At 41.4% G+C, this 26,138-nt stretch overlaps 1 protein-coding gene and 1 pseudogene across 1 annotated transcript in view; both read left to right on the top strand.

The window, feature by feature from the left end:
- Positions 1-26,138, top strand: part of LOC121883873 (glutamate receptor ionotropic, NMDA 2D-like) — a 42,048-nt gene that overhangs the window by 3,348 nt on the left and 12,562 nt on the right. The window contains exons 3-4 of the mRNA XM_042392337.1: positions 5,498-5,648; positions 6,500-6,607. Of these exons, the coding sequence (XP_042248271.1) occupies positions 6,581-6,607 (27 nt within the window). The 5' untranslated portion in view covers positions 5,498-5,648; positions 6,500-6,580. The remainder of the gene's footprint in view (positions 1-5,497; positions 5,649-6,499; positions 6,608-26,138) is intronic.
- Positions 18,809-19,673, top strand: LOC121883487 (annotated as a pseudogene).

Here is a 26,138-nt window from a genome sequence, read left to right as displayed (position 1 = left end):
TTCACTTTTGTACCTTTTCCTATTTTCCCCCTTCTCTTTTTTCCTCCTTTCATCCTATGCATCTTTTTTGGGCGATTCTTAATTCTAACCATAGGTAGGTCTATTTAGTGTTTAGTGTCTGTCTCAAAGTCTTGTTTCCTTTTCTGTGTATGCAAGGTGTTTTGTGTGGGGTGCACATTTATTAAGCACACCTTGACACACACACACACACACACAACACAACACAACACAACACACACACAACACACACACACTCTCGCTGGCCTACAATCTAGCTTAACCGTGGCTCCCCTCCCATCCGGCTCTCAGCTGATTCTTGCCTCATGCCATGTCATCCTCACGTCACTCTCCTCTCGCATACTATAATCTGTGTTTTCTGACTTGATTTTTTTTTTTTTCTTTTTCCTTTTTGTTCTCCTCAACCACGACCACAGTGACTCATCAAGCAAGCACCTTCTCCAGTCGTCATCACGGACCCACATTTTGACAGCCTTGTCATTTCTATGTTGTTGCACAAAAAAAAGTCTGTTCTTGTTCTTCCATTAAAATGTGAAATGCCCCTCTATCACACACCGTCCTCCTCACATATCCTTCTGTTTGCCGCCACGCATATTGAGAGACGTCCAAACTCCACATCCGTTCTGTAGAGGAAACGTACATGATTAGCAAACTGAGGTACGTTTTAAGTTTCCTGTTTGTCAGGTGAAGGTCAAACTAAAGCGAGCGAGGCCTAATTCATGAGCGACGGCGCGCTGTCGTCTCAAAGCGTATTTCTAAGCTAGCACTTGTCCGTTCTGTCGGGGTGTCATCTGTGTTTCTACACTCCTCTGCCTCCTTCTTTTCCTCTGCCCTCTTTTCCCTCTCTCTCCCCTCTCTCTCCTCTCTGTCTTGCATCTCTCTGAACTGACTCTCGTTTACGCAGACAGACACACACAAGCACTCAAAGAGAATGGACTAGAAGAAAAAAAAAAAACTGGCTTCATCATCCAGAGGATTTTTCCCCCTTTTTTTTCCCCTTCACCATAATTTTCACTTTTTTCAGTCAATTTGCTTCAAGCTTTAATCTCTTTATTCACCTCTTTCCACATCTTTTTTTCCCCCCCATCACTTCCACACCCTCACCCCCTCTGAATTGATCCACTTATTGATTTATTTGTTGTTCCATTTTGCTTTTTCATATGCCGTCTAAAAAATTTCCTACTTACCACTCACACGTCATCGACTGGCTTGCATCAGAGAGGAGTTGCTATTTATTTTGCATTTTGGTGACGTAATTTTGCAGTTCATCAACTCAACCATTGTCATTTATTGAAATACAATGGCAGATTATTCATTAATAATCTTTTGTATTCTATTAATTAGAAGATACGGGGCTTGAAAGAATTAAGCTGACTGCAAAGTAACTGAATAATTTCTCGTGTGTGTGTGTGTGTGTGTGTGTGTGTGATGTGTGAGCTACAGTACAGAGAGGCACAGCAATAGACAGATGCATAGCAAAGTGAAGCAAACCACACAACTCATTTCCTTGTCCACCTCTTTTTTTTTTTCTTTTTTTTTTTTATATATTTGCACTTTTTTTCCTGAAGGAGATTTAATGCCTCTCCTCTTCATTACATGGAGATAATGGGAAGTGGGACTTTTGAGCAACCGTCACCCTGATAAAGGCACTCTGGATATAGCTGTTTTCCTGTGGAATAACCCTTTAAATCCTGGATTTGAATCCAAATGAAAAAAATTAACAATTATCAAAAACTGTCCTAAATTCGGGACTTTTTTTTTTTTTTTTTTTTTTTTTGACATTTTTTTGTAATGGACTGAAGCTGATTTCAATATTTCTTTTTCAACTATTGAATCTTAATGGGATTTCACTGACGCGGATTAAAGACTCAAGCAACATCTTTGTCTATTAGTTGATGTAATAGCCATGATTCTTACAATTTCTCCAGCCTACAAAATCGATTAAATGTAGTATTTCTCAGTGTTAAGGGTTAAATAGGTGAGTACGGTGCTTTGAATCCACACATGCTAATTGCTGTTGCATGTTTTGGATGATGATGATGAACTGACGTAGATATCCATCTTAATATTTTTCGTCACTAACCTCCTATTTTTGCATGTGTGGGTGTGCGTACTCATCATGAGTGTGTGTGTGTGTGTAGTGTATGAGGGTTAGGCAGAATTTAAATGGATATTGGTGGATTATCAGAGATCAGTAATTTCCCTCACACTTCACTACCATTTATCCTTTTTTTTTTTCCCCCCCATGAGCCTTTAATTCTCTTTCTGATACATTTTATTCATGTGAGTCTGACATAAAATCACAAGCATACACTCAGATCTGATAATGTAAAAAAATGACTTCACATGTGGAAATGAATCTCCATACTTCATCCTTGGTTTTGTACTTATAAGCCACTCTCTCTGCACGGTGGAGTAGCCACTTCTGCCTATCGAATCACCTGTTCAGTGCTGCTCCACACTCTTATTTAAAGGAGTGTGTGTTTGTGTGTGTGTGAGATAGCGTGAGAGGAATATATGCGTGGATCAATAAAGTAATCTACATGAAGAGACAGACTGCATTGCCCTTTTCTCAATGCAATCATTTTTATCTGCTGTTATTCCAAAGAAACACACAAAGTGCTTCACAGTGGGAGAATAACAGTCCATCTAATCTCTGTATCATAGTGGAATGAAATCTTGAGTCTATGTCTGCAGCAAAATGCACATTCACACCCACTCTCTCTCTCTCTGTCTGTCTCTCTCTCTCTCTCTCTCTCACACACACACACACACAGACACTTCGTCCATCTATCCATCATAGGTTCAGTGGCGATTGACCCCTTTTCTCTGATTAACTTTCCTATCATTTGGCTGACAGCAGTTTGGATTTATACGGCGCGCGCGTATGTGTGTGCGCGCGCGCACAGTGCACCGTCAAGGTTACGACTCCGTACCTGCGAAACCCATCTGGGACCTGCTCTCATAACCCAGGACCATTACCCATTCTGCTCGGCGCTCTCGGCACACATGTGACCTCTGTAGCCTATCTACAGATGGGCACTTAAGCCCAGGTAGTCCGTCAAAGCTGTCACAGCTGCCATGCTGCAAAATGGACGTCTCGGGTGCAAACTCTGACTCTGACACATGGCTCACTGCTGTCTTTTTTACTGTAATGATCACAAAAATAGTGTAAGTCAGTTTTTATGAACAGGTGAAACAGGCGCTCTCTCTACTGTGCTTACGGTCGTCGTGGCAGTGTGGTTGAGGGAGGCAGAGGCACAACCAGACGCTGATGTGAACGTTATGTCCCACTTAGCTCGAAAACTGCAGTTGATACAGTTGATTTGACTAGTGTTATGCAGAGGATGCTGATAGCATTTTCACCAGCCCTTTAGAGCGTAGCTGGGTGGTAGAGTGAGCAATCGCTGTCCAAATGAACAATTTGGATGATGGATACAGCTGAGCATCACTTCCATGCAAATATAGAGGTGATTTGTTGGCGAACATGGCGGGACACATATCTTTCTGTCAAGCACTGGATCGCATTTGTTATCATGAAGCCTGATCATGAAGGCAAGAAAGACAATAATATATATAGTTTATTGGCTTTTTTTTCCAAACAAATTTCAGTTTTCTTTACATTTCATTACAGAGTCACATTGGATAGTCGCATCGTATTTTGTGTATTGTTAAATTGTTTCTGCTAAACGTGGCATCGCAGTTTTTCCTTCAGTGTCATTCTAAAAGTGAAAGTGTGCCCTCTTTCTAAATGAATGTCTGTGTAAACACTGCCACCAGATTTAATTGAACAATAAATCTGTTGTATTTGACGAGTACCACATATTTCAAGCGTCCTGTCAATTTTTAGTGTCTGAAACGGTTTTTACGTCAGAAGCTTACGTGAAGAAGAAGTCTGCCCAAAAGTCTTCAAACAGAGCTTAAGAGCTTTCATAGGCAGCGTGTGTGTTTGCAGTCGTCATTGATAAACAGGCCAGGAGAAGAGACAGCAGGGGCTAAGGAGATTCATAATCCTATCCCCTCTTCCTACTGATTCTCTCTCTCTCTGTCTCTCCTTCTCCCCATGTGTTACCTAATGAGACTACAATACAACTCAGGTGTCTGGCTCTGAGCACTGCGCCTGCCTTAATGAAACCAGCAACAGCACCCCTTTATACATCTTATCTTCAGCTAACTTTCACTCTGTGCCGTCTAGCGATTCGCTGTATCCTGAGGCAGTGCTGCATGTTTCTGTGTGCATCACAAGTCAGTTCAAAACATGTAAAGATGACCTTAGCTTATGAAATCCAAAGTGGGGTACTAGTAAAAACTGTGATGCTGCACGACTAGCTCATCCATCATCTTTGTTAAATGAACGAATCAGTCTGCGGAGCTCCTTCTAAAGCTCATAACACTCTGCAGTGTGTGTGTTTGAATCCCGTTTAACCATTAGAGCTGGAGCAGGGAGCCTATGTGGGACGAGGAGACAACTTAAAAAGTACATCTCGATTTTTTTATTGGCAGCATATTCACTTCAAGCGAGTGGAATATGGGTCATGATCTGATATAAAAAGGCTATTCAATAATTCATCGGAGCTGATTAGGAGGACTTGTATCGACGCAGACACTGTCCATGAGAAAGGATTGGAGTACACAGAGTGTACAGAAAACGCAACATTTATGCCCCTTTTGTGGGATTAGTATAAGCTAAGAAACAAGCTAAAGGAGCCTGGGCGTTTCAAGTGAGCAGCGTAGGCCTCCTTTGATGTTTTAATCTACCGTACGTTCACCCCTCCGTTTCATGTGTGAAGTGGCGCATGTACATGTGACGGGTGTGTTCGTCTGTGATTACATGTTTGTGTTTGTGTGAGGCCCATCAATCTATTAAATATGAAAAGTACAATCTGTTACCCCGCAGAGACTTGTTTATTATTCATTGACATATCTCAATTAATCATTTATTTACCTAAAGTATGGCCCACACACACTGAATTTAGAGACTGGTATGGACTCACGTGGGGAGTGTGTTCATTATATACAGTATGACTTATGTATAATCTGGATTAATAGAAGCTATTTATTATTATTATTATCTAATCAAGTGTAGTTGGGGGTTGTTGGGGAAGAAGGCAGACAATTAAGTACTATTTATCCCATGCAAAACTGCATAAACACACACACACACACACGCAGTTTACTAGAAGGAGTTGTGAGACGCATTTTAACAGATTAAGGATAGAGACTCGTTGTTTTTTTATAGAACAGAAATGGCCTTCACAGCGGATAAGGATTGTAAACAATAATACAGAAAGCTGTATTCACATAACCATTTTGAGTCGTGCATTTAAAATTCCCCTAATTTCATCTAATGTATTAGTTCTAAGGGGAACAGGTCAGAGGTTACACACTGTGCCAAAGCGCAGTATGGTTTTATAAGAGTCTAACTGACTGTGACCTGCTTCTAACCCCTCTGCCCTCCCTGTTCCCTCTGCAATCACAGACTGGCAGACGTCAGAAAAACAAGCGACGGCAAACATCTCTTCGGAGGAGCAGAGGGGAGAAGAGAAGTGAAGCTGCTCCTGTGGAGTACAATTACCTCGAAACTGCTGCTTTACCGCCTTGACCTGTTGAGGATTTTACCTAAAACTGCTGTGAGTTCCTCCTCGTTCACAATCAACAGCGAAAGGATTATGATTGGGAGAGGAGATAAATGCTCAGCAACGTTGCCTCATTTTTTAATCTCACCTCTCCATTCAGGAGAACATCTGTATTTGCTACAGCAAAGCCCACACACCTAATGAGGTGTCCTGGTAGAGAGTGTAATTCAATTAATTAATAAAGGCTAAAACACATTTATCTGATAAAGTGCAGCTGGTTAGAGCAAACAAACCTGCTGGTGGAATGACACCTGAAAATGATAAAGGGCTGGTTTATTCCCATGATCATTTTATTCTCTTTTTTTCTGAGTTAATTAAACTCATCTTTCTATTAATTGGTTAATGGTGTTGACAGGTGGTATCATTCCAGGTGATTAGTTCTGTCTCCTCACAGAAACAATATGTCTAAACTGTAATTCATAGTTGTATCATGACAAAATATACATCTGACTGACTTTAATAAGATGTAAACATTAGAAGAAGGGCTTCAGAAAGATTGTCAGAGGTTTCAGAGCTTTTTTGTAATTTAATCTGCTAACTTCGGAGCTCCTTATACACAGTCTAGTATTGAAGTAATGCTCTTCTCAGTTCTTTAAATTATTTTATGTCTTACAGTTATTCAAAACTGTTCTGTATTATGAAGGTACAGTCTGAGGAATTGTGAGAAGTCCTCAAAGGGAAATAGAAGCGCTACTAATCAGGACTCTTTGGAGCGAGCTAAATGTGCTATAACAATATAAAACCCATATTTTTTATGTTCTCTCTCTGTTAGAACAAGAACACAAATTATAATATTTTCAAGATGCCAACAATCAATAATCACATTTCTCTCGTGTTGACTGCAGTTCAGCCTCCCTCAGTCTGAGGCTATGAGAGGGAGAGAGGAGTCCCAGGCCGCACCATCATGCTACTTCTGAGACGCGGGGATGAGACTTTGGCTGGCAAAACACAAGGTAAGACAATATTGATGGGACGTCCCTGCAACTCGAGGTGTTCTTAGTTTTCCCACGTTGTCCCCGTGGAGAACCACTGAAACCAACCCGTCTTATCTCACCTGTGTGTGTTTGTGCATCTGCAGCTTTCCTATAGTTTGTACCTTTCCTAAAGCTCAGTGATGGATGGTGTAAAACTTGCGGAGCCTTTTTTCTTTGTATCTCACGCCAGGTTTGCTTGAGGGTCAGGATAATGGTTCAAGGTGGAGCCTACAGACGAATGGTTTAATCCTGGCTTTTTAGCGCAGTGTGCACTTTGATCAATGGCATGCGTCAGCGTGTGGACGTTCAACCTGACCCAGCCCCTATCGACTATCAGCTTCATTTGCATGGCTTTACAGCCATTGATCAGGCAATTAAAGGATTTGTTGAATGAGATTTTTGTGTCGGAAGTGTGTGACCATTTGGACGTGATCGTGTACATTCATGCAATCCTGTATGAAAGTGGGAGATAGACAGTGTGTTTTGTGTGATAAGACAAAGGAAGACATAATTCTCTCTCTCTCCCAAGACCAAATTACACAGAGCAAATGTATTTGCCACAAGGGCCCATGAGAGGCCATTATCATATCAGCACATTCCATCGTTTTCTCATACATTCATCTCCTCCCTCCTTGCTGCTAAGCTTTAAAAAAAAAAAAGTTTTTAAGTTGTTCACAATCTTTTGTCCCCACCTTTCTTCCTCTCCTCTATCCGCCTCTACTTTTTCTTCCTCTCCCTCCCTCCTTCTCTTTTCGTATCTGTCCATGCACTATTAATCAGCCGTGACGTTTAAGAGACTGAGCCTTGGTGCAGAAGAGCAAGAGTGAGAATTTCGTTGTGTTCTTTTTTTTTTTTTTTTTTTTCTTTTTGGGGAGCCAGTAGTTGTTGGGGTAGGGGTGGGAGGGGGGTGATGGACTCTGTGCACACTATGTGAGCACACTACAAATGCTGCCATTACACAGTTACTTCTATTGCTTTAAGCCGCTGCCTTAGCAGGCAGCAGAGCGACAGTGCAGCTTGGTAATGAAGTGCCTCAGCCTCGGCCTTCTGTCGTTAGCTGAAAATCACACAGCTGCCAATGCTGACGCTGCAGATTGCCTACTATTGCCTTACGTCATAAAACATTACCATATAGATGAATTAACATTGCCGTTGGATCTCATTAACACTACCGCCCCACCTTCTTTGGTAAAAAAAATTAGCATTCATACTTATGGTTACAGACTATTAGTCTGTCAGGCCGATTTTTCAAGTCCAGCGAGCTTCCTGCTCTTACGTGAAATGTTAAGAAAACACCCTGGCTGGAATAATGGTTAAAATGAGGACATATTCCAATAATAATATCTCATGAGTTTTTAAAAGCTTTATATCTAACCCTTGTGTACCTCACCTAAATGAGACTTTGTCATTTCACTCATTTTTCAAATCCAATTAACAACAGACTCCTTTTTAGAGTCCAAGAGCCCGCGTCATCATTCATAGCCAGTGCAGAAAACTGGAAGGTAAAATATATTGAGGCCACAATCTTTGATCTGTGAAGTATAGTATGAAATATTTCAGCTTCATCTTCCTCCTCCCTGCTGATGTACAGAATCTAATTAATGGCAATTTTTTTGTATTGAAGCATAACTGTGAGATAAACGAGCACCTATCGGGCATATCTGTCTTCCTCCTATAGTCTTTCTTAAGTCTGATGTGCTTCTGCTGAATAGGCCAGTATGCTTCTGTGCTTATTTTGGGAGAATATTCAATAATTGACATCATTCCTCTTTTATGCCTTTGTTTTTCTATTTTTTTTTTTTTTTTTTTTTTTTTTTTTCGAAGGGGAGTTAAGAGAAGTTTTTTTTCTTCTCTTTTTCTCCTTTGACTGTGTCTTCCTAAATTGGAGCAAATTCAAGAGCCTGGGAGTTAGGAAGCTTTTGATGAGGAAAAGGACGGGAGAAAAGAGGAAGAAAGAGAGGAAGTGTATCGGTTGTTGTTTCTGGGGATGTGGAGCAGAAGATAGAAAGAGTGCAGCTGTGTGTTTTCTCACAATGACAATGACTTGTCATGTGACTGTACTGCTGTCTTTTCCGTTTTGTCATCATATGCAAAATCACACAGCAGTGTAGGCATATCTCATTAATTCAATAACTCAGTCTTATTCGAATCAACTTTTCAGGCACGGCAAACTCTCCCTGGCACATTTGTCTATATAATGAATTCCAATCATATTGTTCAACCTAGGCTTCAGTGCTGTTCACTTATTTTGTAATTGAATAAACCTGCACAATACAACAGCACAATCATACAGGGTGAGTCTCTGGTGGTTATGTATCACAGGGTAAGGCTATCAGTTAATATTAATTGAATTCGGACAGTAAGATCACGTGTTTTAGTCTGACCTGAAAACATGGCAGGGATCTGTGAGGTGCTATCGATTAGATTGCAAAACAGTAGATCAATAGAGCCTCACTCATCCTCGTCTCCAGCAGCCGAGCAGTAACATAAGTCACCTGGAAAGCGGCCCGCAGATCCCATCATTAGCTGAGCGTTGCACTTCCAACATTTGCTTTGGTGGCATCTGTTATTTTCTGGCACCTTCTCAGATGCTGCTATGAGGACGCTTCGGGTGCCGTCGGTGTTCGTGCCCCAGTTGTTGGATAGATCTAATGCAGATTAGTCGATGAGTTAGACAGGAATTTAATCAACAAAAACTTTTTCTATGGATTAATTGTGTTATTTACCATGAAAAATATCATCATTCACTGTTTTCAGCCTCTCAAATGTGAGGCTTTGCTGTTTTTTTCTGTTATATATCATCAGAAATTGAATATCTTATGATTTTGATCTCTTGGTCGGACGAAACAAGCTTTATGAAGATGTCACCTTGTGGAAAATGCAATGGACATTTTTCACAGTTGTTATAGACAAATAATACATTTACATAGATTAATGTGTGTGTACGTGTTTGCACTGTTGTGTCTTTATGTGTGTGTGTTAATATGTAGATTATGGTGTAAATCTATGTGTGTAAAAACACCTACATACAGTATATGCACATAACAGCTCAACACATGACCGTAGGCAGTCCAGTTATGTGAGCATTTGTCTGGATGAGCAGCCCCTGCGCTCAGCTTCTCGAGCTGACTTGTTGTTTTCTGGCCTCACCTTAGAGGCTGTGTTGTTGAAGCGGGTGAATGATTTGTTTCGGTGTGTATGCCACAGGTCAGCATCTTTATGCAGCCACAATCGACAGGAAACACTCGCGCTCATGCCTAGAGGACTAACAATGCAGTGTGTCAGAAGGTTTTTTTTGCTGTATAGTTGAGAGAAAGGATGATTGCAGCTGAATGATAAACCAAACACAGGGCAGTTCGTTTTAAATCAGAGCCCCGCAGCTTTCCACAGTGAAATCCTTACAATGCTGGGCTTCACAACAACACAGAAAAACTTTAATTTACTGTAAAAACTTCTGTTATTGGCTGTGTGGCACATACTGAATATAGGTTTTCCATACAACTTACTGCAAGTTGGTGTTGTCATCACTGATTTAAGAGCAACTACTCAGATCCAGCTTTAATTCGTAATAATAACACCCGTGTCACAGTAAGTGATTAATGTTATACTTACAGAATTTGATTAATGTCTTGTTGTGCAGAAGCTGCAACTAAGTAATGCTATTTAAACTTCTTTTTCCTCATCTCCGCTCCACTAAGCTACGTTTTTCTTCCCCATTATGAAAGCCGCGCTGGACAATAAATCAGTCTATACCAGAAAAGGGATTACTGTCCCCGATACAACATTCTACCAGGACTGAGCTACGCCCCCTGGTATGAGATTGGATGGCGGCGCATCATCAGCTGAGCCCCACACACACACACACACACACACACACAAAAAAAATCTCTAAAAGCCTGTTTGTGATGTTGCAAAGATGAAATGGTCAAGCATGGGCAGTGACCCTCGACCATCCCTGAGTGCGCTCTCTTCTGTGAATAGAGCTGGAGATCACCCAGACACATGAGGCGGCGTCTCACAGCCCCGCTGCTGTTGAAATGTCATAGCTAATGCTCACCTCGCTTCAGTGGCCTCAGCAAAGCAAACTACACAGCCCGCTCTGCCCTCCCTGCTGCCTCGCAGGCTCTCAGCTTCAGCCTCGGTCTGTCCGAGAGCCTCCTGCAGCCTTTTCTAGGACTGTTTGCTAGTAGATAATATTAAAAGTAATTGATTGGGTTGTCTTATGGAAAAATGCCCACCAGGAGTTTAGCAGAAGAACTCCCTATAGGGAGCTAATGCCTCCCTGAGGGACCTCATCCACATTCTGTCAAAACCTGTGATATGTGGCATCCAGGCTGCAGAGAGAGAGGGACCGAGTGAAATAGGAGGAAAGAGAGAGAGAGAAGGGAATAGGTTGTATGTGCCAATCTGTCACATATAGAACAGGAAGATGCTGTAATACTTCCAACCAGTCAGACAGACAAAAGGGAGAGAGGAGACTGTAATGTGAGCTATTGTAAGGGATGGAAACATAATAGGTTTGTCAAAGTCCGACTGATTAAACTCAATGCACCTAAAGACGATGCAGCTCTCATGCAACCATTTAACCTCTTCTGTGTATCCAGTCGATTGTTCCTGTTTGCATCTTACATTGATTTCTGAAAGCCAGAACCAGAGTTTCAGAATTATTGAAAACCATGTAAGTGCCCGACTGTTCAATTGTAAAAACTCCTGACAAACATTTCTTTGCACAAGAGATTTCATGCTTATGGATTATATAAAGATCAATTTCCACACACTGTCAATTGTGTCACTGTCTACAATGACGAAAGCGCTGGAGAAAACGATAGATTATTCTCCTTACATTGATACATTTATTCATCCATTAACATATCTGACATGCACAATATCTCAGCGTTTGTTTTGCGGGTCGGATTTTGTTAAAACTTAGGGTTAAGATAAAGCTCAGTTGCAAAAGGGGTAAAATATTATTTCCTGTATGCAGTATGTGGTGCTGGAGATGATGTATTGTAAATGTTGTATGGATGTGACATGGATATATTTTTTCATGAATATTGGATATTGCATGTAGGAGATAACTATCACTTCCTGTGTCCACTGTGTGGCGCTAGAGAACACTCACTAATTATACGTCATATTGCTGTATATCATGTATTGACCACACCATGTAAATTTCATGTAAATCTGATGTTTGTCATATAAGGCTTACTTCCTGTTGCCAGTAGGTGGCGCTATGACTATGATTCAATATTGACATGTAGATGTGTTCAGGCCTGTACTTCAATCAAACATGAGAAATTTGCGGAAGATTGGATGATGTAAAGTAAACTTCCTGTTTAATGCCCAGAAGCATTTTGGGCAAAATTTGACGCCACGTCAAGGGTGTTCCACGAAAACTCAAATGCTTTGCAATTTAGCACCACAAAGGTCTTTAGATATCACTGACCAAATTTAATGTCACTCTTGTTAATTCTCTAGGAGGAGTTCATTAAAATACAACACTCGTAAATGGCTTCAAACTGTGCAAAAATTGCACAGTAAATTCAAAATGGCTGACTTCCTGCTGGACATAGGGTGTGGCTCCAAGAGGCTTTTTTTAAAGTCTGGAGATGTTACATTTGCCTACCAAACGTCGATCATGTACGTCAAATTTAAAGGTGGGGGCTTTGACTTTTAAATTTTCTAAGGGGGTGCCCTTTATCCATGTTTCCACACCCATGCCCAAGATGCATATCGGATATCAAGATTTGCCACTTTTGATGCATGAGCAAAGTTTTGTGAGTTTTACCTCATTTCATGAATATCAAAGCAACTTGATTGGGGCACTACTGAGCCTGCTGGCCACGTCTGAGCCCAACTACTACAGAACTTTGCAATATTTGCCAGTTCTGACATGTGTGCCAATTTTGAGTTTTCAAGCATACCAAGTCCCTCAAAAATGCAACGGCTGCAGGGAATAATAATAATAATCTTTACAACAACAATAGTTTCCTCGTACTTTCAGTGGAAATACAAATTGGATATGGGACTGTATGAATTTGGAACATGTATATTGTTGCCTTCACTTCCATCAAAATAATGGACATAGCTGACCTGTATCACTGTTTTTGAAACGTGCAGCAGAAGAAGCCACCCAGCTTGCCGAAACATCTGCGTTAGCTAACCTTTAAAGGTGCTAAACACTTTGACTCTTGTTTCTGCAGAGGTGTGCTCTTTGTGGTAGTGTACACAGAGGAAATAACAAGGGGATCAGCGCCTGCTTGTTTTTAATACAGTTGGTATCATATGACAACAGCTTGCCAATTAATTTACCATGAACAGAGGGGGGGGGGGGGGGGTGTTGGAGGGTGATGGGGCAGTGAGGGAAGGATGAGAGGGTACAGAGACATGGATGTGAGAGACGGGTGATGGTTAGGGTACAAGAATACCTTTGGAGGGGTGAGTCCTGAGTGTATGTGAGTGTGTGTGTGTGATGGGGCGGGGTGTAAATAGCAGCGTTAGAGGAGGACTGGGTGTTAAATTAAGCCTCGACCCAAGAATGTGCCACCTCGAAAGATGAGACAATTAGAACACGCTCACACAGCCAGACCCTGATGGCACCCTCATTAAGAATGTGTGTGTGTGTTTGTGTGTGTGTGTGAGAGAGAGAGAGAGAGAGAGAGAGAAGGAGAGAGTCTGTGAGTAGTTTCCAATTCTCAGACTGAATAGGCTACTATGAAGATCAATAGGACCTAGACCTACTAAGTTTGCCAACATCTTAATACTTAGTAGATTTGACAAAAGCAGTAAGTACTGTAAGGCTTTTTTACTGTTATAGTATGACTCAGAATGTCAAAAAATATACAGATGTATTTCCACATTGGACAGAGATAACAAACATAGCAGAGAGAGACCGTACATGGTATGCACGATGGCCCGCTGGGTCACTGAGATGCTCCATTAAACACGTAGTTAACAGTATCATAAGATTCAGTGGAGGGTAGCAAGGAAATCAGCCTTAAAATGTCCCAGGCTAGTAGGTCTATAGGATGTCTACAGTCCATATTACTACTCCGTACTGAGCACTCAACAGAAGGTTCACGCTGTTTTGGCTCGTAGTGCTTTCACACACTTTAATTGTAACTATAAATCCTTCTAAGGATTTATTTTAGCCGTGCAGCCAGTATTATGTGGTGCAATTTTGATCATAATGTTGATAGCCGTAGCAATTACGGAGGTGTGGTGGTGATTGACAGGTCCCACCCTCAAGGTAAGTATGGAGGAAGATATATAGATACAGTTTGGCTTTAATAGGCCAAAAACATGCACCAATCTGTGTATGACCATGTAAATGTGGATCAGTCACACAAAAGCAGTCAAATTTGAATTCAATACCCATTTGAGTTTCATGAGCGTTTCAGCAGTGAATGACTTCTTTGTTTATAAAATAAAGTCCTCATGATGTATTTGTAATAAATATCGCCATATATTAATACTGAAAAGTCTCATATTTGAACCAATGTTGAATGTAAGAGTGATCTTTGTTTTAACACCTGGATAATAATATATTTCATTTTAAGTGCACTGGAATTATAATATCTGTCACCACAAAATTGCCTTCTGACATTATCTGTAACTGCTGCCCAAGTAACTGATGTCTTTTATGAAGTAGGGAAACCCTCAGGGTGACAGAGATACTGTCTCCCTGGTTGCTCCGTGTGGTGTTAGTTCTCATCTACATATCGTGCTCTCTAGTCTTTGTATGTGTGTGTGTGTGTGTGTGTGTTCAAAAGGGAGAGAGTAAGAGAAAGACAACATGTGATTGACGGTATGTACATGCATGTGCAGAGAACAGTGAAGACATTAAAACTTGCTCAACGCTTTTGTCATTAACGATCTTCCATACGTCTGTTTTCACACTCGCAAGTGTGCATCATGTGTTAACTACACATTGCTGACGATGTAGTGTAGATACACACCAGCCATCTGGGAAGCTTCTTCTAATAATTTTACAGTCTGCTTATAGTGGAGGGAGACACTTTAAAAAAGGATAAAAATGAGAAATACGTTTAAAAAAAAGATTCTATGTAAGGATATGTAGACAGAATTGGCATCTTCTCGCTTTTCCAGCTTCGCTCGGTTTAGCTGTATCTGTCTTTAAGTGTGCATCTTTTGTGATAGATCAGTTGTGTAATTGAAGAGTCGGTATGGACATGCTTGAACGGTTAAGGCTGAGAGACAGTGTCTGCATGTTCATTACTTAACACTGAGGCCTTGTGTGCCTTATGCATAAATGGATTATTTCATAGTATGTGTATGCATCATTCAAATTGATGCATCCTTCTCCTGAGTGTGAGAGAGTACGAGCCGGTACAGTGCGCATGTCAATGCATGTATGTGTGTGTTTCTGTGTTTTTGCGCGTGTGTGTGTGTGTGTGTGTGTACTTTCACTACTGTTTCTGTCGTGATTGCGAGTGAGCCAGACCTTAAAAAATCAATCAGCGAGAGTGACGAAGAACGGGAGAGCACATAAGGAAGCAAAAACACTTGCACAGATACATCCGTGCGCACACACACACACACACACACACACACACACACACACACACACACACACACACACACACACAGAGTGAAGCAGGAGAAAGTCCAGGAACACTGCAGTGAGCCATTGAAAATAAACGCAGGCACGAGGAAAGTAGAAACACACATAGCTTTTCTATTTTCACTTCAATGCAGAATGAACTCTCACTTTCCACTCATCTCACTCCTGCAATCACCCTTTTTTTTCTGTCCCTCCTGTTTCTTTTTCCCCGTTCTCTCCTTTACTTTACTCTCCTGCATCATCTTTCCAACATCTAATGCTCCATTTCTCTCCCTCTCTCTCTCTCTCTCTTTTTTCTTCCATGCTCTCTCTGCATTTATCTCTCCTCTCTCACTCAAACACTCACACAGTTTTTAATTAAAATCTCTCTGTATCAAGGGATTCTGTTATGGTGGTGATTTAAATGGAGGGGCTGACATAAACTTAACATTACTGTCAGACCAAAGCAAATTCCATCAGCCTTGGTTAAATTTGCAGCGCTGGCCATTTTCCAAAAGGCTTTTTATTCTACAGCCAATATCTAGACGATCACCTATCTATCTTCTTTTTTTTTCATCTATATTTCCTTATGCTCTCTTTTTTTGTGCGTCTCAGGTCAAAGTTATGCATCATTAAGTGTTAACTGCTCATGTACATACAGTCAAGGGCCGGACCCATAGTGGACTTTTTAGGCTGTTAATGATATCAGCCTCTGAATTTATTTTTTATTGTTATATAAAAACTCACTTTTTGGTAGACAAGTACTGTTTCCAAATCACCTCAAACATGTCTTCTGGCCTTCTGGCTTATCAACTGACCTGTACGCAGATACTGAAACGTTGATATATTGGTCGGGCTCGAATTTAGACAGACCTGCACATATGCTTGTCACGCACACACACTCCGACACACTCACACTGAGTTATATGCCCACAGTGCCAACCACCTTGCTGTGAGAAACACTTCCCCTCCTCATGAGCGTTAGCACCCCCTCCGCTCCTCTCCCCCCCCGCCCCTCCTCTACAGTGGACTCACTCTGTCTGGTGGATGGGAGCCTGTGGTCGGGTCCTCATAAATCAAGATGTTACCACCGGCGCTATAAGGCTACTTTTTAATTAAAACTGTGAATCAGTCGGCCCTGATTATGAATTGTACTCCGCTGCCACTGAATAAAATATACAGGGCTCACTTCTTCTCCCCCTCTGACTCTAACTCTCTCTGTCTCGCTCCGTCTGCTTCTCCCTCTCCCTTCTTCTCGTTGCTCTCTGTTAAATTATCTCCCAGAAATTGCGAATGTCCACTGCAGGCCGTAGCCATGCACAGCTACTGACGGTTGACAGCATTTTGAACTAGCAGAGGAGCTTAGCGGTTGCATAAATATAATAACTCAATATGGAGGGTCTGGCGCCACTGGGGTCAACACCATTATATCACACAAAACAGCCAGGAGGACAGAAACACACCACTAAAGCTACTAGGCCAGTGTGCCCTGGTTACCACGCGCTACCACTCCTTTAATTATGTCACAACAACTGAAATGTGTTGTTGTTGTGTTGGATGATCCCATCAAAGCAGAGAAGATAGAGCAGTCAGTATTGTGATGGTAACAAGAGAAAGCTTTTGTCCACTGGTCGTGTTGGATGAGTGTTGAATGCATCTGTGTGGAGATAAACAATGAAAATGGCTCCTGTTTTTATGCTATTCATGAAGACAGAGACAGCAGGACGAGCAGCTCAGGCAAGAGAGGGAGCAGTTTTGCTTTTCTGCTTTTCACTGTCAAGGGGCAGCGACAATGGCAGCGCTATACTGTCAAATGAAATAAATAAAACCCAAATCTATGAATATATTTATATGCAAAACAGTGTGTCTTAAAAGCTCCTCTTAGGAGTACCACCAGGTTGAAGCTTAACAGCATGTCTCCTTCAAGGGGCCCTATTGCTAATTTATGACCTTTGCGTGTCTTGCAAGTACAACTGACACTGTCCTAGGGAGATACAGGGATGAGCCAGGCCTCAACGGAGCAGAAATTAGCCCAATGGAGCGCGGCAGCGGAGCTGGAACAGAGGACAGGGCTGCCGCTGTAGTGCTGCCGCCTCTGCTTCCCTTTACATTATATCAGCAGGCGAGTGCAGGGAGGGAGGACTAACTGGAATTCAATCTTACAGCTTTGCACAAACAAACTCATGAATGATAATGGGTTGCTAATTGAAGGTACTGGAGCGATTCACTCTGCTGACTGTGGCGCTGCAAATGGAGTCCTCCGGGTAGTCATGGTGACAGGCATCGAGAGGCTCTGGAGGTCTCCTGACCTGAGCGGGAGTCAGATAGTCTTTTACATATGCTCCCCATAGTCAGAACCACCATTTGGTTATATTTGCATCCATGAATATTCATAAGTGAACTATTTACAGTTGTTGTATCACTGAACTCTTTGAAAAGTTAGTTCAAGTATAGGATTGTCCTTATATGTCTGCATTTCAGATACAAATACTTGTGATGATTATATTCACCATCCATGTGATTGCAATTGCAGTGGTGGAATAAGTACTCAGATCATTCACTTAAGTAAAAGTATACTACAATGTAAAAATACTTCATTGCACGTAAAAGTCCTGCTCTTAAAATCCTACTTAAATGTATAGAAGTATTACTAGTTAAATTTACTTAAAGTATTAAAGTAAAAGTACTCACTTGTGACTGATCTATTAAATACATTAACAAAGTGCATTATTAATAAGCAGCATTTTATTGCCGCAGCTGCTGGAGGTGGAGCTTGTTTGAACTGCTTTGTGAGGGTCATGAGATAAATCTGAGGGGTGTTGAGATGATAGATCTGGTAGGAAAAAAGAAAAAAACATAGTTCTGCTACATAAAATTGAATTTGGATTAATTTTCCAGAACCTTTCTTTAATCTTTGCATTTTTGTGAAGTTTAACCTCATTGGACCTCAAACAGTTATTTATTTGAAACCATGCGAGGGGAAATGTCTCTTTGGTTTAACTGAAAACAACACAGACATCTGTGATGTGACACACAAATACACACTTTTTTTGTAAGGGGCCACAAGCCAAAAAGTTTGTGAACCACTGGTTTAATCTTTAACAATGTTGTAGCCTAATTTATTACTCATCATTATGTTGTTTTATGTCAAAATTTAATCTGAAAAGTAACTATCAAGCTAAAGCTATCAAATAAATGTAGTGGAGTGGAAGTATAAAGTAGCATCAATTGGAAATACTCAAGTAAAGTACAAGTACCTTTAAAATTGTGCTTAAGTACAGTACTTGAGTAAATGTACTTAGTTACTCTCCACCACTTCATATAAATAACTGAAACCAACTAAAGGCTATGTAAAACTGTTTTGCTGTAATAAATGAAGCATAATTGTGCGTTTAAGTCGTGCATTCTACATTTCGACACCAAGATTTTCATTTTTACTGCAAATGTGTATCAGTTCTTAATATCAGTTATCGGTATCCTTGATTACTAGTTATCTGTATTGGTATCGGCCCTGAAAAAAACATATTGGTCGACCCAAGCATAGCAGCAGTAACCAAGGGAGAGGGGCTTAGCAACAGCATTCAAATAAAGCTTTTAGAATGTTCATGCATGTCTTGATGTCCCCAAACAGCCTTTTTATGTCTGACTCATAGGAAAACAAGAGCACCTTGTGATAGCAACCACTAAACAACAACCTCAAATAACAGGCATCACATTTTGAGAGTCACAGAATCAGCATTAGCGAGATTGCACTTTGTTTTCAGCTTGGATTCACCACATTATTTAACAGGAGAAGACCTGAGGATATGTTGAGGAACAAGAAGGAGCCTAAAGCCCGAGGTTTCACAATGAAGGTCTCCCGGCTGCATGGGCTTTTTCGGGAGCACCCTTTCAAACCAACCACCTTTCACTCATTCTTTGAGCGTGGAGAGTTACCAATAGCACTGCAGCATAAGCCCGTATGCAACCGTATTATATAGAAGGTAGAGACTGAGAAGCTGGACTACTACCACTACATGCCTCTGTTCGTTGATGGCTCATGTGAAATGGTTCATCTGTATGAGTTCTTTGCACGCCAGAGAGTCCATGACCTGCCGGAGCATGGAGGCCCCAAGATCCTGCCTGTCATCCCCCAGCTCATTGTCCCCATCAGGAATGCCCTGAACACAAGGAACTGTCAGGTGATGACCACCATCCTGAAAGTGCTGCAGCATCTGCTGATGTCTGGAGACAAGGTGAGAGAGGCTCTGGTGCCCTACTAGAGACAGAGCCTCCCCATTTTCAGAATCTTCAAGAACATGAATATAAACTCTGGAGATAACATTGAATACAGTCAGCGGAAGAGAGAGAACATTGGTGACCTGATCCAGGAGACTCTGGAGACGTTTGAGCGCTACGGAGGGAAGGACGCATCAATGAAACATCAAATACATGGTGCCCACCTATCAATCCTGCATGAGCAGCTGAGGGAGCTGTCATATCGACGAAGCACAGACTTCAAACTTTTCATATTGGATTGAAATAAATTATGAAATTTTGCATTTAAGAACTGAGCACTTAATTATTTTGTAAAACTATTATGCAAGAGCATTCGTAAGATGTCTGTTACTGTCACTATGTAGCTATTTCAGTATACAAAGAAATCCGCAGATGACACTTATTTAAACAATTTCTGTTCCATGCATTATTTATTAATTTAATAACAGCTTCATTTAGACTGTCTGAAAGCCCTCTCCTTACATTGATTCAGTTCCTGCAGGACAGATAATGAGCAGTTTGTGACATTAGTGTGATCTCTGATGTTTACTAAACTCTATTTCACCAGTGATGAGCTTCTTGAAGTTTTATGACATTGCAGCAGTCTGGCACCATAGGAACTGAGGTGACTGTCTTTGAAGCCGTCCCCTTACTGAGTGTTTGACCTACAGACGTGTCCTTAAGCACGACATTGAATCTCTACCAGCTGCAAGGTGGTCATTGTGCAGCTGACCACTTGTGCTGACCTTGTTGTGGAAGGGAACATGTGAGAAAGTATTTCTTTACTAGCAACAGGTGCTTGTGTAAAAGCTGTTTTTATCCAGGGGATGGTATATTATCAGCTGAAACACATCGTACTATCCAGCATCACCAAGGCATTTTTAGCTGTTGTATGTCTGCAGTAGACATCCTGTCAAACTGTTCTAGGATTAGAAAAGCTGTCTTAGCTTTGTGTAGACCAGTTTTACTCTGGTGCCATCCACAATGCTTAGGTGTTCACCTGTGGCAGTGTGTTTATTCATGTCTGCTTCTATTCCTGCTGGATAGGTGCAGTTGAGCTGGCCAGTCTGACTAACTGTCTCCTTGTGCATCACAGCGGCTGCTGCCTGTCTAGCTGGCAAACCTGCCCGTCTATCTGCGTCTGTATGTAGTATTACTGTTCTTCTCCGGGGTGCGCATCACTCTCAGGCTGAACATTGGGTGGGATTAAATCTGGGGGACATCCGTTGGAGAGATGCTCTTAGATGTCATTATCCCTGTGGGGAGTCTCATCATCATCCCGCAGCGGAGAGACGCTCGGCACACCAGCCCGGGAAGACTGCTAGAAAGACAGCCGTGACAGCCTTACGTCTGCAAGAAAATTGTGATGATCATGCGAAAAAACAACACCCGAAAAAAGGCTGGAGATGTGTGCAGTTCCAGTCTGTGTGTGCATAATGGGTTCCTGTGGAAAACCTTTTGAAAATGGCAGTATCACAACCTGAGATAGTGAAATCCATCCTCCTACAGCTTCTAATCATAGCAAGCATACCTGGAATTAATTGAAATGTGTAAAATTAGCAACAGAATTGATAGCTGAAAATGAAACTCATCAGTCAATATTCAGCCTAAGGGGAGAGTGAAGAGATAGCTTTCCTCCAGTGTGTTAGCCCAGGTGGTGTGAATTAGAGAGGTCTGTAAAAGATTGAGGGCAGGTGATTTTACATCACCTTTTTGTTTTTACGTGTGGACTCTCGAAATCACATAATTGACTGAATTTTGTTAGGGTAAATTTATACCAAGTAGTTAAACTGCTGCCAAACGTCAGAAGACCTACAAGTAGATAACTAGGACGTCAAAAATGACACTTCTGTGTAAAAAAGAAGGGCATTTATTTAGTTTTCCTGTATACAGACTTTTCCTCTTTGTCCTCTTCCTTTTGCAGGGTTAGTGATGTGTGTATTGTACTGGCAGATATGGTAGACACAGTACAGTAGCGGATTAGGCCATGTTCTTACTTAAGCATATTTCAGGGCTTGGGTTTTGATGTATCCAACCATACCCATGAGATGCTGATTTCCACTTGAAGAGGCAGATTTTGAGCATGCACTGTATCCACACTGTATTCCAGTATCTTCCTTTAAGAAACCAATCCAGCACAACATCCACTTGAGATTATTTTCCCCTACAATGGAGTGGTGCAGATACCCTGCTATACAACCTTGTTGTTTCTCACTACACATATAAACACAGGCCCCACAAAGAAGAAAAAAAAAAAACCCTTGCACACCCACTAATCAAAAAAGGGAGAATCCTGGTGCCAAAAATAACAGCTTGGAATGAGATGGATGGAGGAGGACAGATTATTGTGGCTCTAATCTGTGAAAAGCTGACAATAAAACACATTTAAAGTGATTACAGCGCCGTTATTGGCACGGGGGGTCACTCAATGCACCGTGCTCTTCCTATCCCTAGCTTTACCTTTACAGACAATGTAGTCTGCAGCATAACTCAACACATATAAACGCCTGTATAAAGGTCTTACACAATGACACATGGACTCAAACACTAATGCTGATGCAAAGCAGCTGAGGAGAGAGAAGGAAAGTAAATAAAAATGAGGTGGTAGGGAAGTAAGAGAAAATAAAGAAAAGTAAGGATGGATGAGAAAGAGGAACAGGGTGGAGAGAGGGATTTCAGTGCTGAAGCCACAAATCATGGTGAAGATTAAGCGTCTCTTCTGCGAGGCAGAGTAGGTGTAAATAGAAACGTGTCCCTGGGAGAGATCCTAGACCAAATGCTTATCTTCCTGAGTGTTGTCAAAACACATTTGTCAGTCTGAAGTGTTTAAGTATCTTTGTGTCTATAGGAGACTTGATATGCAAAAATAAACAGCTGATGGAAGATGGGTAGCACCAGACATGTGTGTCCACAAAGATACACAGTGTGGACAAACACGCACACACCCACCACCTGAGACTAGACAAAACAGTTTTCACTCTGATATGACTCCTGGCATGATGGAAGTGTGTGGACGAGCAAGTTGATCTTGTATTATCCTTGTGTGTGTGTGTGTGTGTGTGTGTGTGTGTGACTCCCTCAGCTGCAGTACCAGCACATTATCAAACAGCTGCAGGTGGTTTTACCCGTTCAGCAGCTGCCACATCTGAGGAAACGATGAGAAAATGGTTCACATTGTGACTGTGTCTGCCCAGTAAATTAGCCAAGTGAGTCTGGGGCTCTGGTGTTACCATACTCTTCCCCTCGCGCTCTGCTGTCTCCTATGGGAGCATCCTTGGACTGTGTAAAGGCTCACTGGGCAGCACTGTGGCCTGGAACAGCTGCTGAGAGATCTGCATTGTGATTACTCAGTTGAGGGCAATATTTTAATATCAAACGTGTTTTTTGTAAGATTAGACACCTATCCTTTCAGAATAGTTGTAAAAGTGACTGTTCATGGCAATGCAAAAAGAAAACCAATGTCGGCCATCTTGCAGACATCTTGCATGATTGGACAAAACTCATACAATGCAAAATTGGTGTTTCATTGAGCACTTGCTTCAGGTGCACAAATATACCCTGACAACAGGGCCAGAGTCACCTCAGAGGAAATGATTCTGCAGGATAGGGATGGAATGAACCTCTGATACTTGATAATAAAGAGAACCCCAATGAAGAGTAGTGTATAACATTATCAGGGCAAAGACTTGCAGCAGATAGTTGTGTACCTTATTCCTAGGAAGTGCTGCATTATCTTGTGGAGGGCCACAGGACCATAGATTAAAGGGCAGTTTGAGTGCAGTCAAGTGTCCACAGAAGGAATAATTGAATTGCTGGGAAGTTTGAATAGTTGTGGGAAGCTGTAGAAGCCCATGAGTCTCTGGTTAAGTTGGGCCTTTAAAACAGTTCTCGGGTTCAGCATTTATAGTTTTTTTTTTCCTCTGCTTCTATAGTCACACAGAATGTTGGCTGGAGGCCAGCTGTAATGATCTATGATCATCATAATTTTATTGATTCATTAAGGATGGCCACTTCATACTATCTTGTTATTGGGGAAAGCAGCAAGATTTGTCTAAGGTCTTACCTTACATCGCATCCAACATCGCAATATGATCTACAGACTGTTAAAGCTTCGTGCCAACAAGTATGACCCTGTTTACACTTGGTTTTAAAATGCATCTTGGGCAGAGTCCAAAATGAACTTTTTCATCTACCAGAAAAATTACTGGCCAGACTGATTTTTTTACCAGCCAAAATGATAAATTGCTTTTTACTATTGCAATTTGCTATTATTACTATTTATCATGTCATCTTGGTCTCATATACAATTGCCAATCAATATTATAGTATCACAGTAATGTAAAGACTACAGCAGCATAAGCAATCAGAAAATCCATTGGCATGAGTTTCAGTGATGATTTAATTACTATTTTGCATCTCATTTGAATGCCAAATTTACCAGAAGGATCATGCAAAATACTTTTAATTATTGAATTATTAATTATTTACTACTTGTACATCATATGTGTGGCAACAAGCAACACTTTATTGAGCTATTTTGATGTTTGAACGGGGTTCGGCGGGACATTCAGGGTAACAGCGACATTCATATAATATAGCCAAGTTAACCCTCCAAGCTAACATGTGCTAACGCATGCTAACTATGCTAACGATAAATCGGAAATGTACAACTACATTTTTTGCCACCACTAGATATGAAACAAAAGCTAGAGACTATATCATATTACGTTGCTGTACTTCTAAGCAGAAGGCAGAAGATAACATTATCTCTGCCTGACAAGCCCAGGCAGCTCTCCCGCTCCTACCACCGTTTCCTCGGCCTGCCGCTGGGTGTGCAGCGCTATCTTCTTCTTTTTTCCATTTTATTGCAGGTGGCAACCAGCGTTAAGGTGCATCACTGCCACCTACTATGCTGGAGTGTGTGCTGGAGTGTGAACCAGTTATCTACCCCCATAAAGAAACACAGCGAACCAGCAACTTTGTGTAGGAAATTCATTTTTTCCACTGGCCAGAGTGGCAGATGGATTGGGATCACAAGTGGACAGCGCTAAATACAAGTGTAAACAACCACCAAGATGCATTGTGATCCAATCACTCAAACCACTTGCCAAGGTGGTCTGGGATGCATTTTAACACATATCGTTTGTAGTGTAAACACTAATGTGTCCTGATGCGTCCCTGACAAGGACATAAGAGGAAAATATGTCATCAATGCAGGACGTGGTGGTGGTTTTGATCACAGTGTCAATCTCAACATTTGGAATAGCTCATGTGTATTAGTTCTTGAAACATTTTTGTTTTCTTAGCCAGCCCATGCAGAACAAATTTGGTGCTTGTCTGGTGACAGACTGACGTAATAACTGTGTGCAGGGCCCTTTGCCCTTCTAGTGGAAGTGACATAGGCAGTAACGAAATCTGAACACAAGCGGTCAGCTGGACACCTTGGAGACACATGATAGACACAGGTGTGAACAGCGATGCGTCTCGGCTGTCCACTCGTGTTCAGATCAGCGTAACGCATTGTAAAACCAAGTGTAAGCAGCCTCTTTGGATCAACTTCAGGTTGTCATATTAAGTCCACTCCTAACCAATTTCCTGTAAATGTTGGAACTCATAATACATTAAGTAATGGTTTTATAAATGCGCTCCCTGCCTGCCTGTACCTTCTGTTCTCCTGGCATCTTCCTGCATACTGCACTTTGTGATGGAATGACAGACTCCTTTGAACCTCCTAATAACACTACAGCAGACAGAGATATACGAAGCATACCTTTATTACACTGTTTAATCTTTGTTTGCTTAAAAACTGGTAGCCCACTGCATGCCCAAATTTAATCAATTGCATCATTTTTGAAAATACAGATATGCTCAATGAAAATATAAGTTAATGACAAAGTTTCAGAAACAAAATTGCAACAGCAGGATTACAGACAAAATGTCAAACATCAATATCACACATACAGTATAAGACATATACTGTACATCAGAGTTGTCACATATGACTAGTACCATAAAATCTTGGCACACATAAGAACATCATCATTCCATCAATATAAGCAAATGTAAATCCCTGCATACTGCTCCTTTTCTTGTATGCCCTAGAGAATTTTATGTGAAAATAGGTTACCTACATATGTGCATATTAGGAAGAAACAAAAATTAAATGATATTAAGTCAATAGTTTATTCCAGATGATGCCTGGAGCGTGTTTCGTTCTTCTGTCAGAGTCAAATGGAAAATAAAGTATAGTCCTGTGGATAATATTGATGAATGTTTCAGCAGAACTCCCTCTTTAAATATCACACACATCTTGTCTAGACTGAAATGGTTTAACACAGCGTGGACCGGCTCTGTAAATGGCTTGTCTGTGATTTGTGGAGGGAGTTGAGTTACAGTAGCTGGGCCCTGACTCTTCCTGTTCATCGTGGAAGCAGCAGACCCAGAGCAGTGGCACGGACAAGAAGGGGAGCTGTAGAGCTGTAAGGGACACACAAACACACACACACACACACACACACACACACACTGAACTTATAAATAAAGTAGGAATTGTGTGCAGAGGCGTAATCATAGACCCTATGCACAGGGAGTGACTGTGCCCCCCACCGCTTTCCTCCTGCCATAATTATTCCATACATGACAAACATCTGTATGTCTAATTATCCACATCTCACAATCTACATATTCATT

Source organism: Thunnus maccoyii, chromosome 18 (assembly GCF_910596095.1).
Source record: "Thunnus maccoyii chromosome 18, fThuMac1.1, whole genome shotgun sequence".
Taxonomy (NCBI): Eukaryota; Metazoa; Chordata; class Actinopteri; order Scombriformes; family Scombridae; genus Thunnus; species Thunnus maccoyii.
This window is presented reverse-complemented; position numbering and strand designations above follow the sequence as displayed.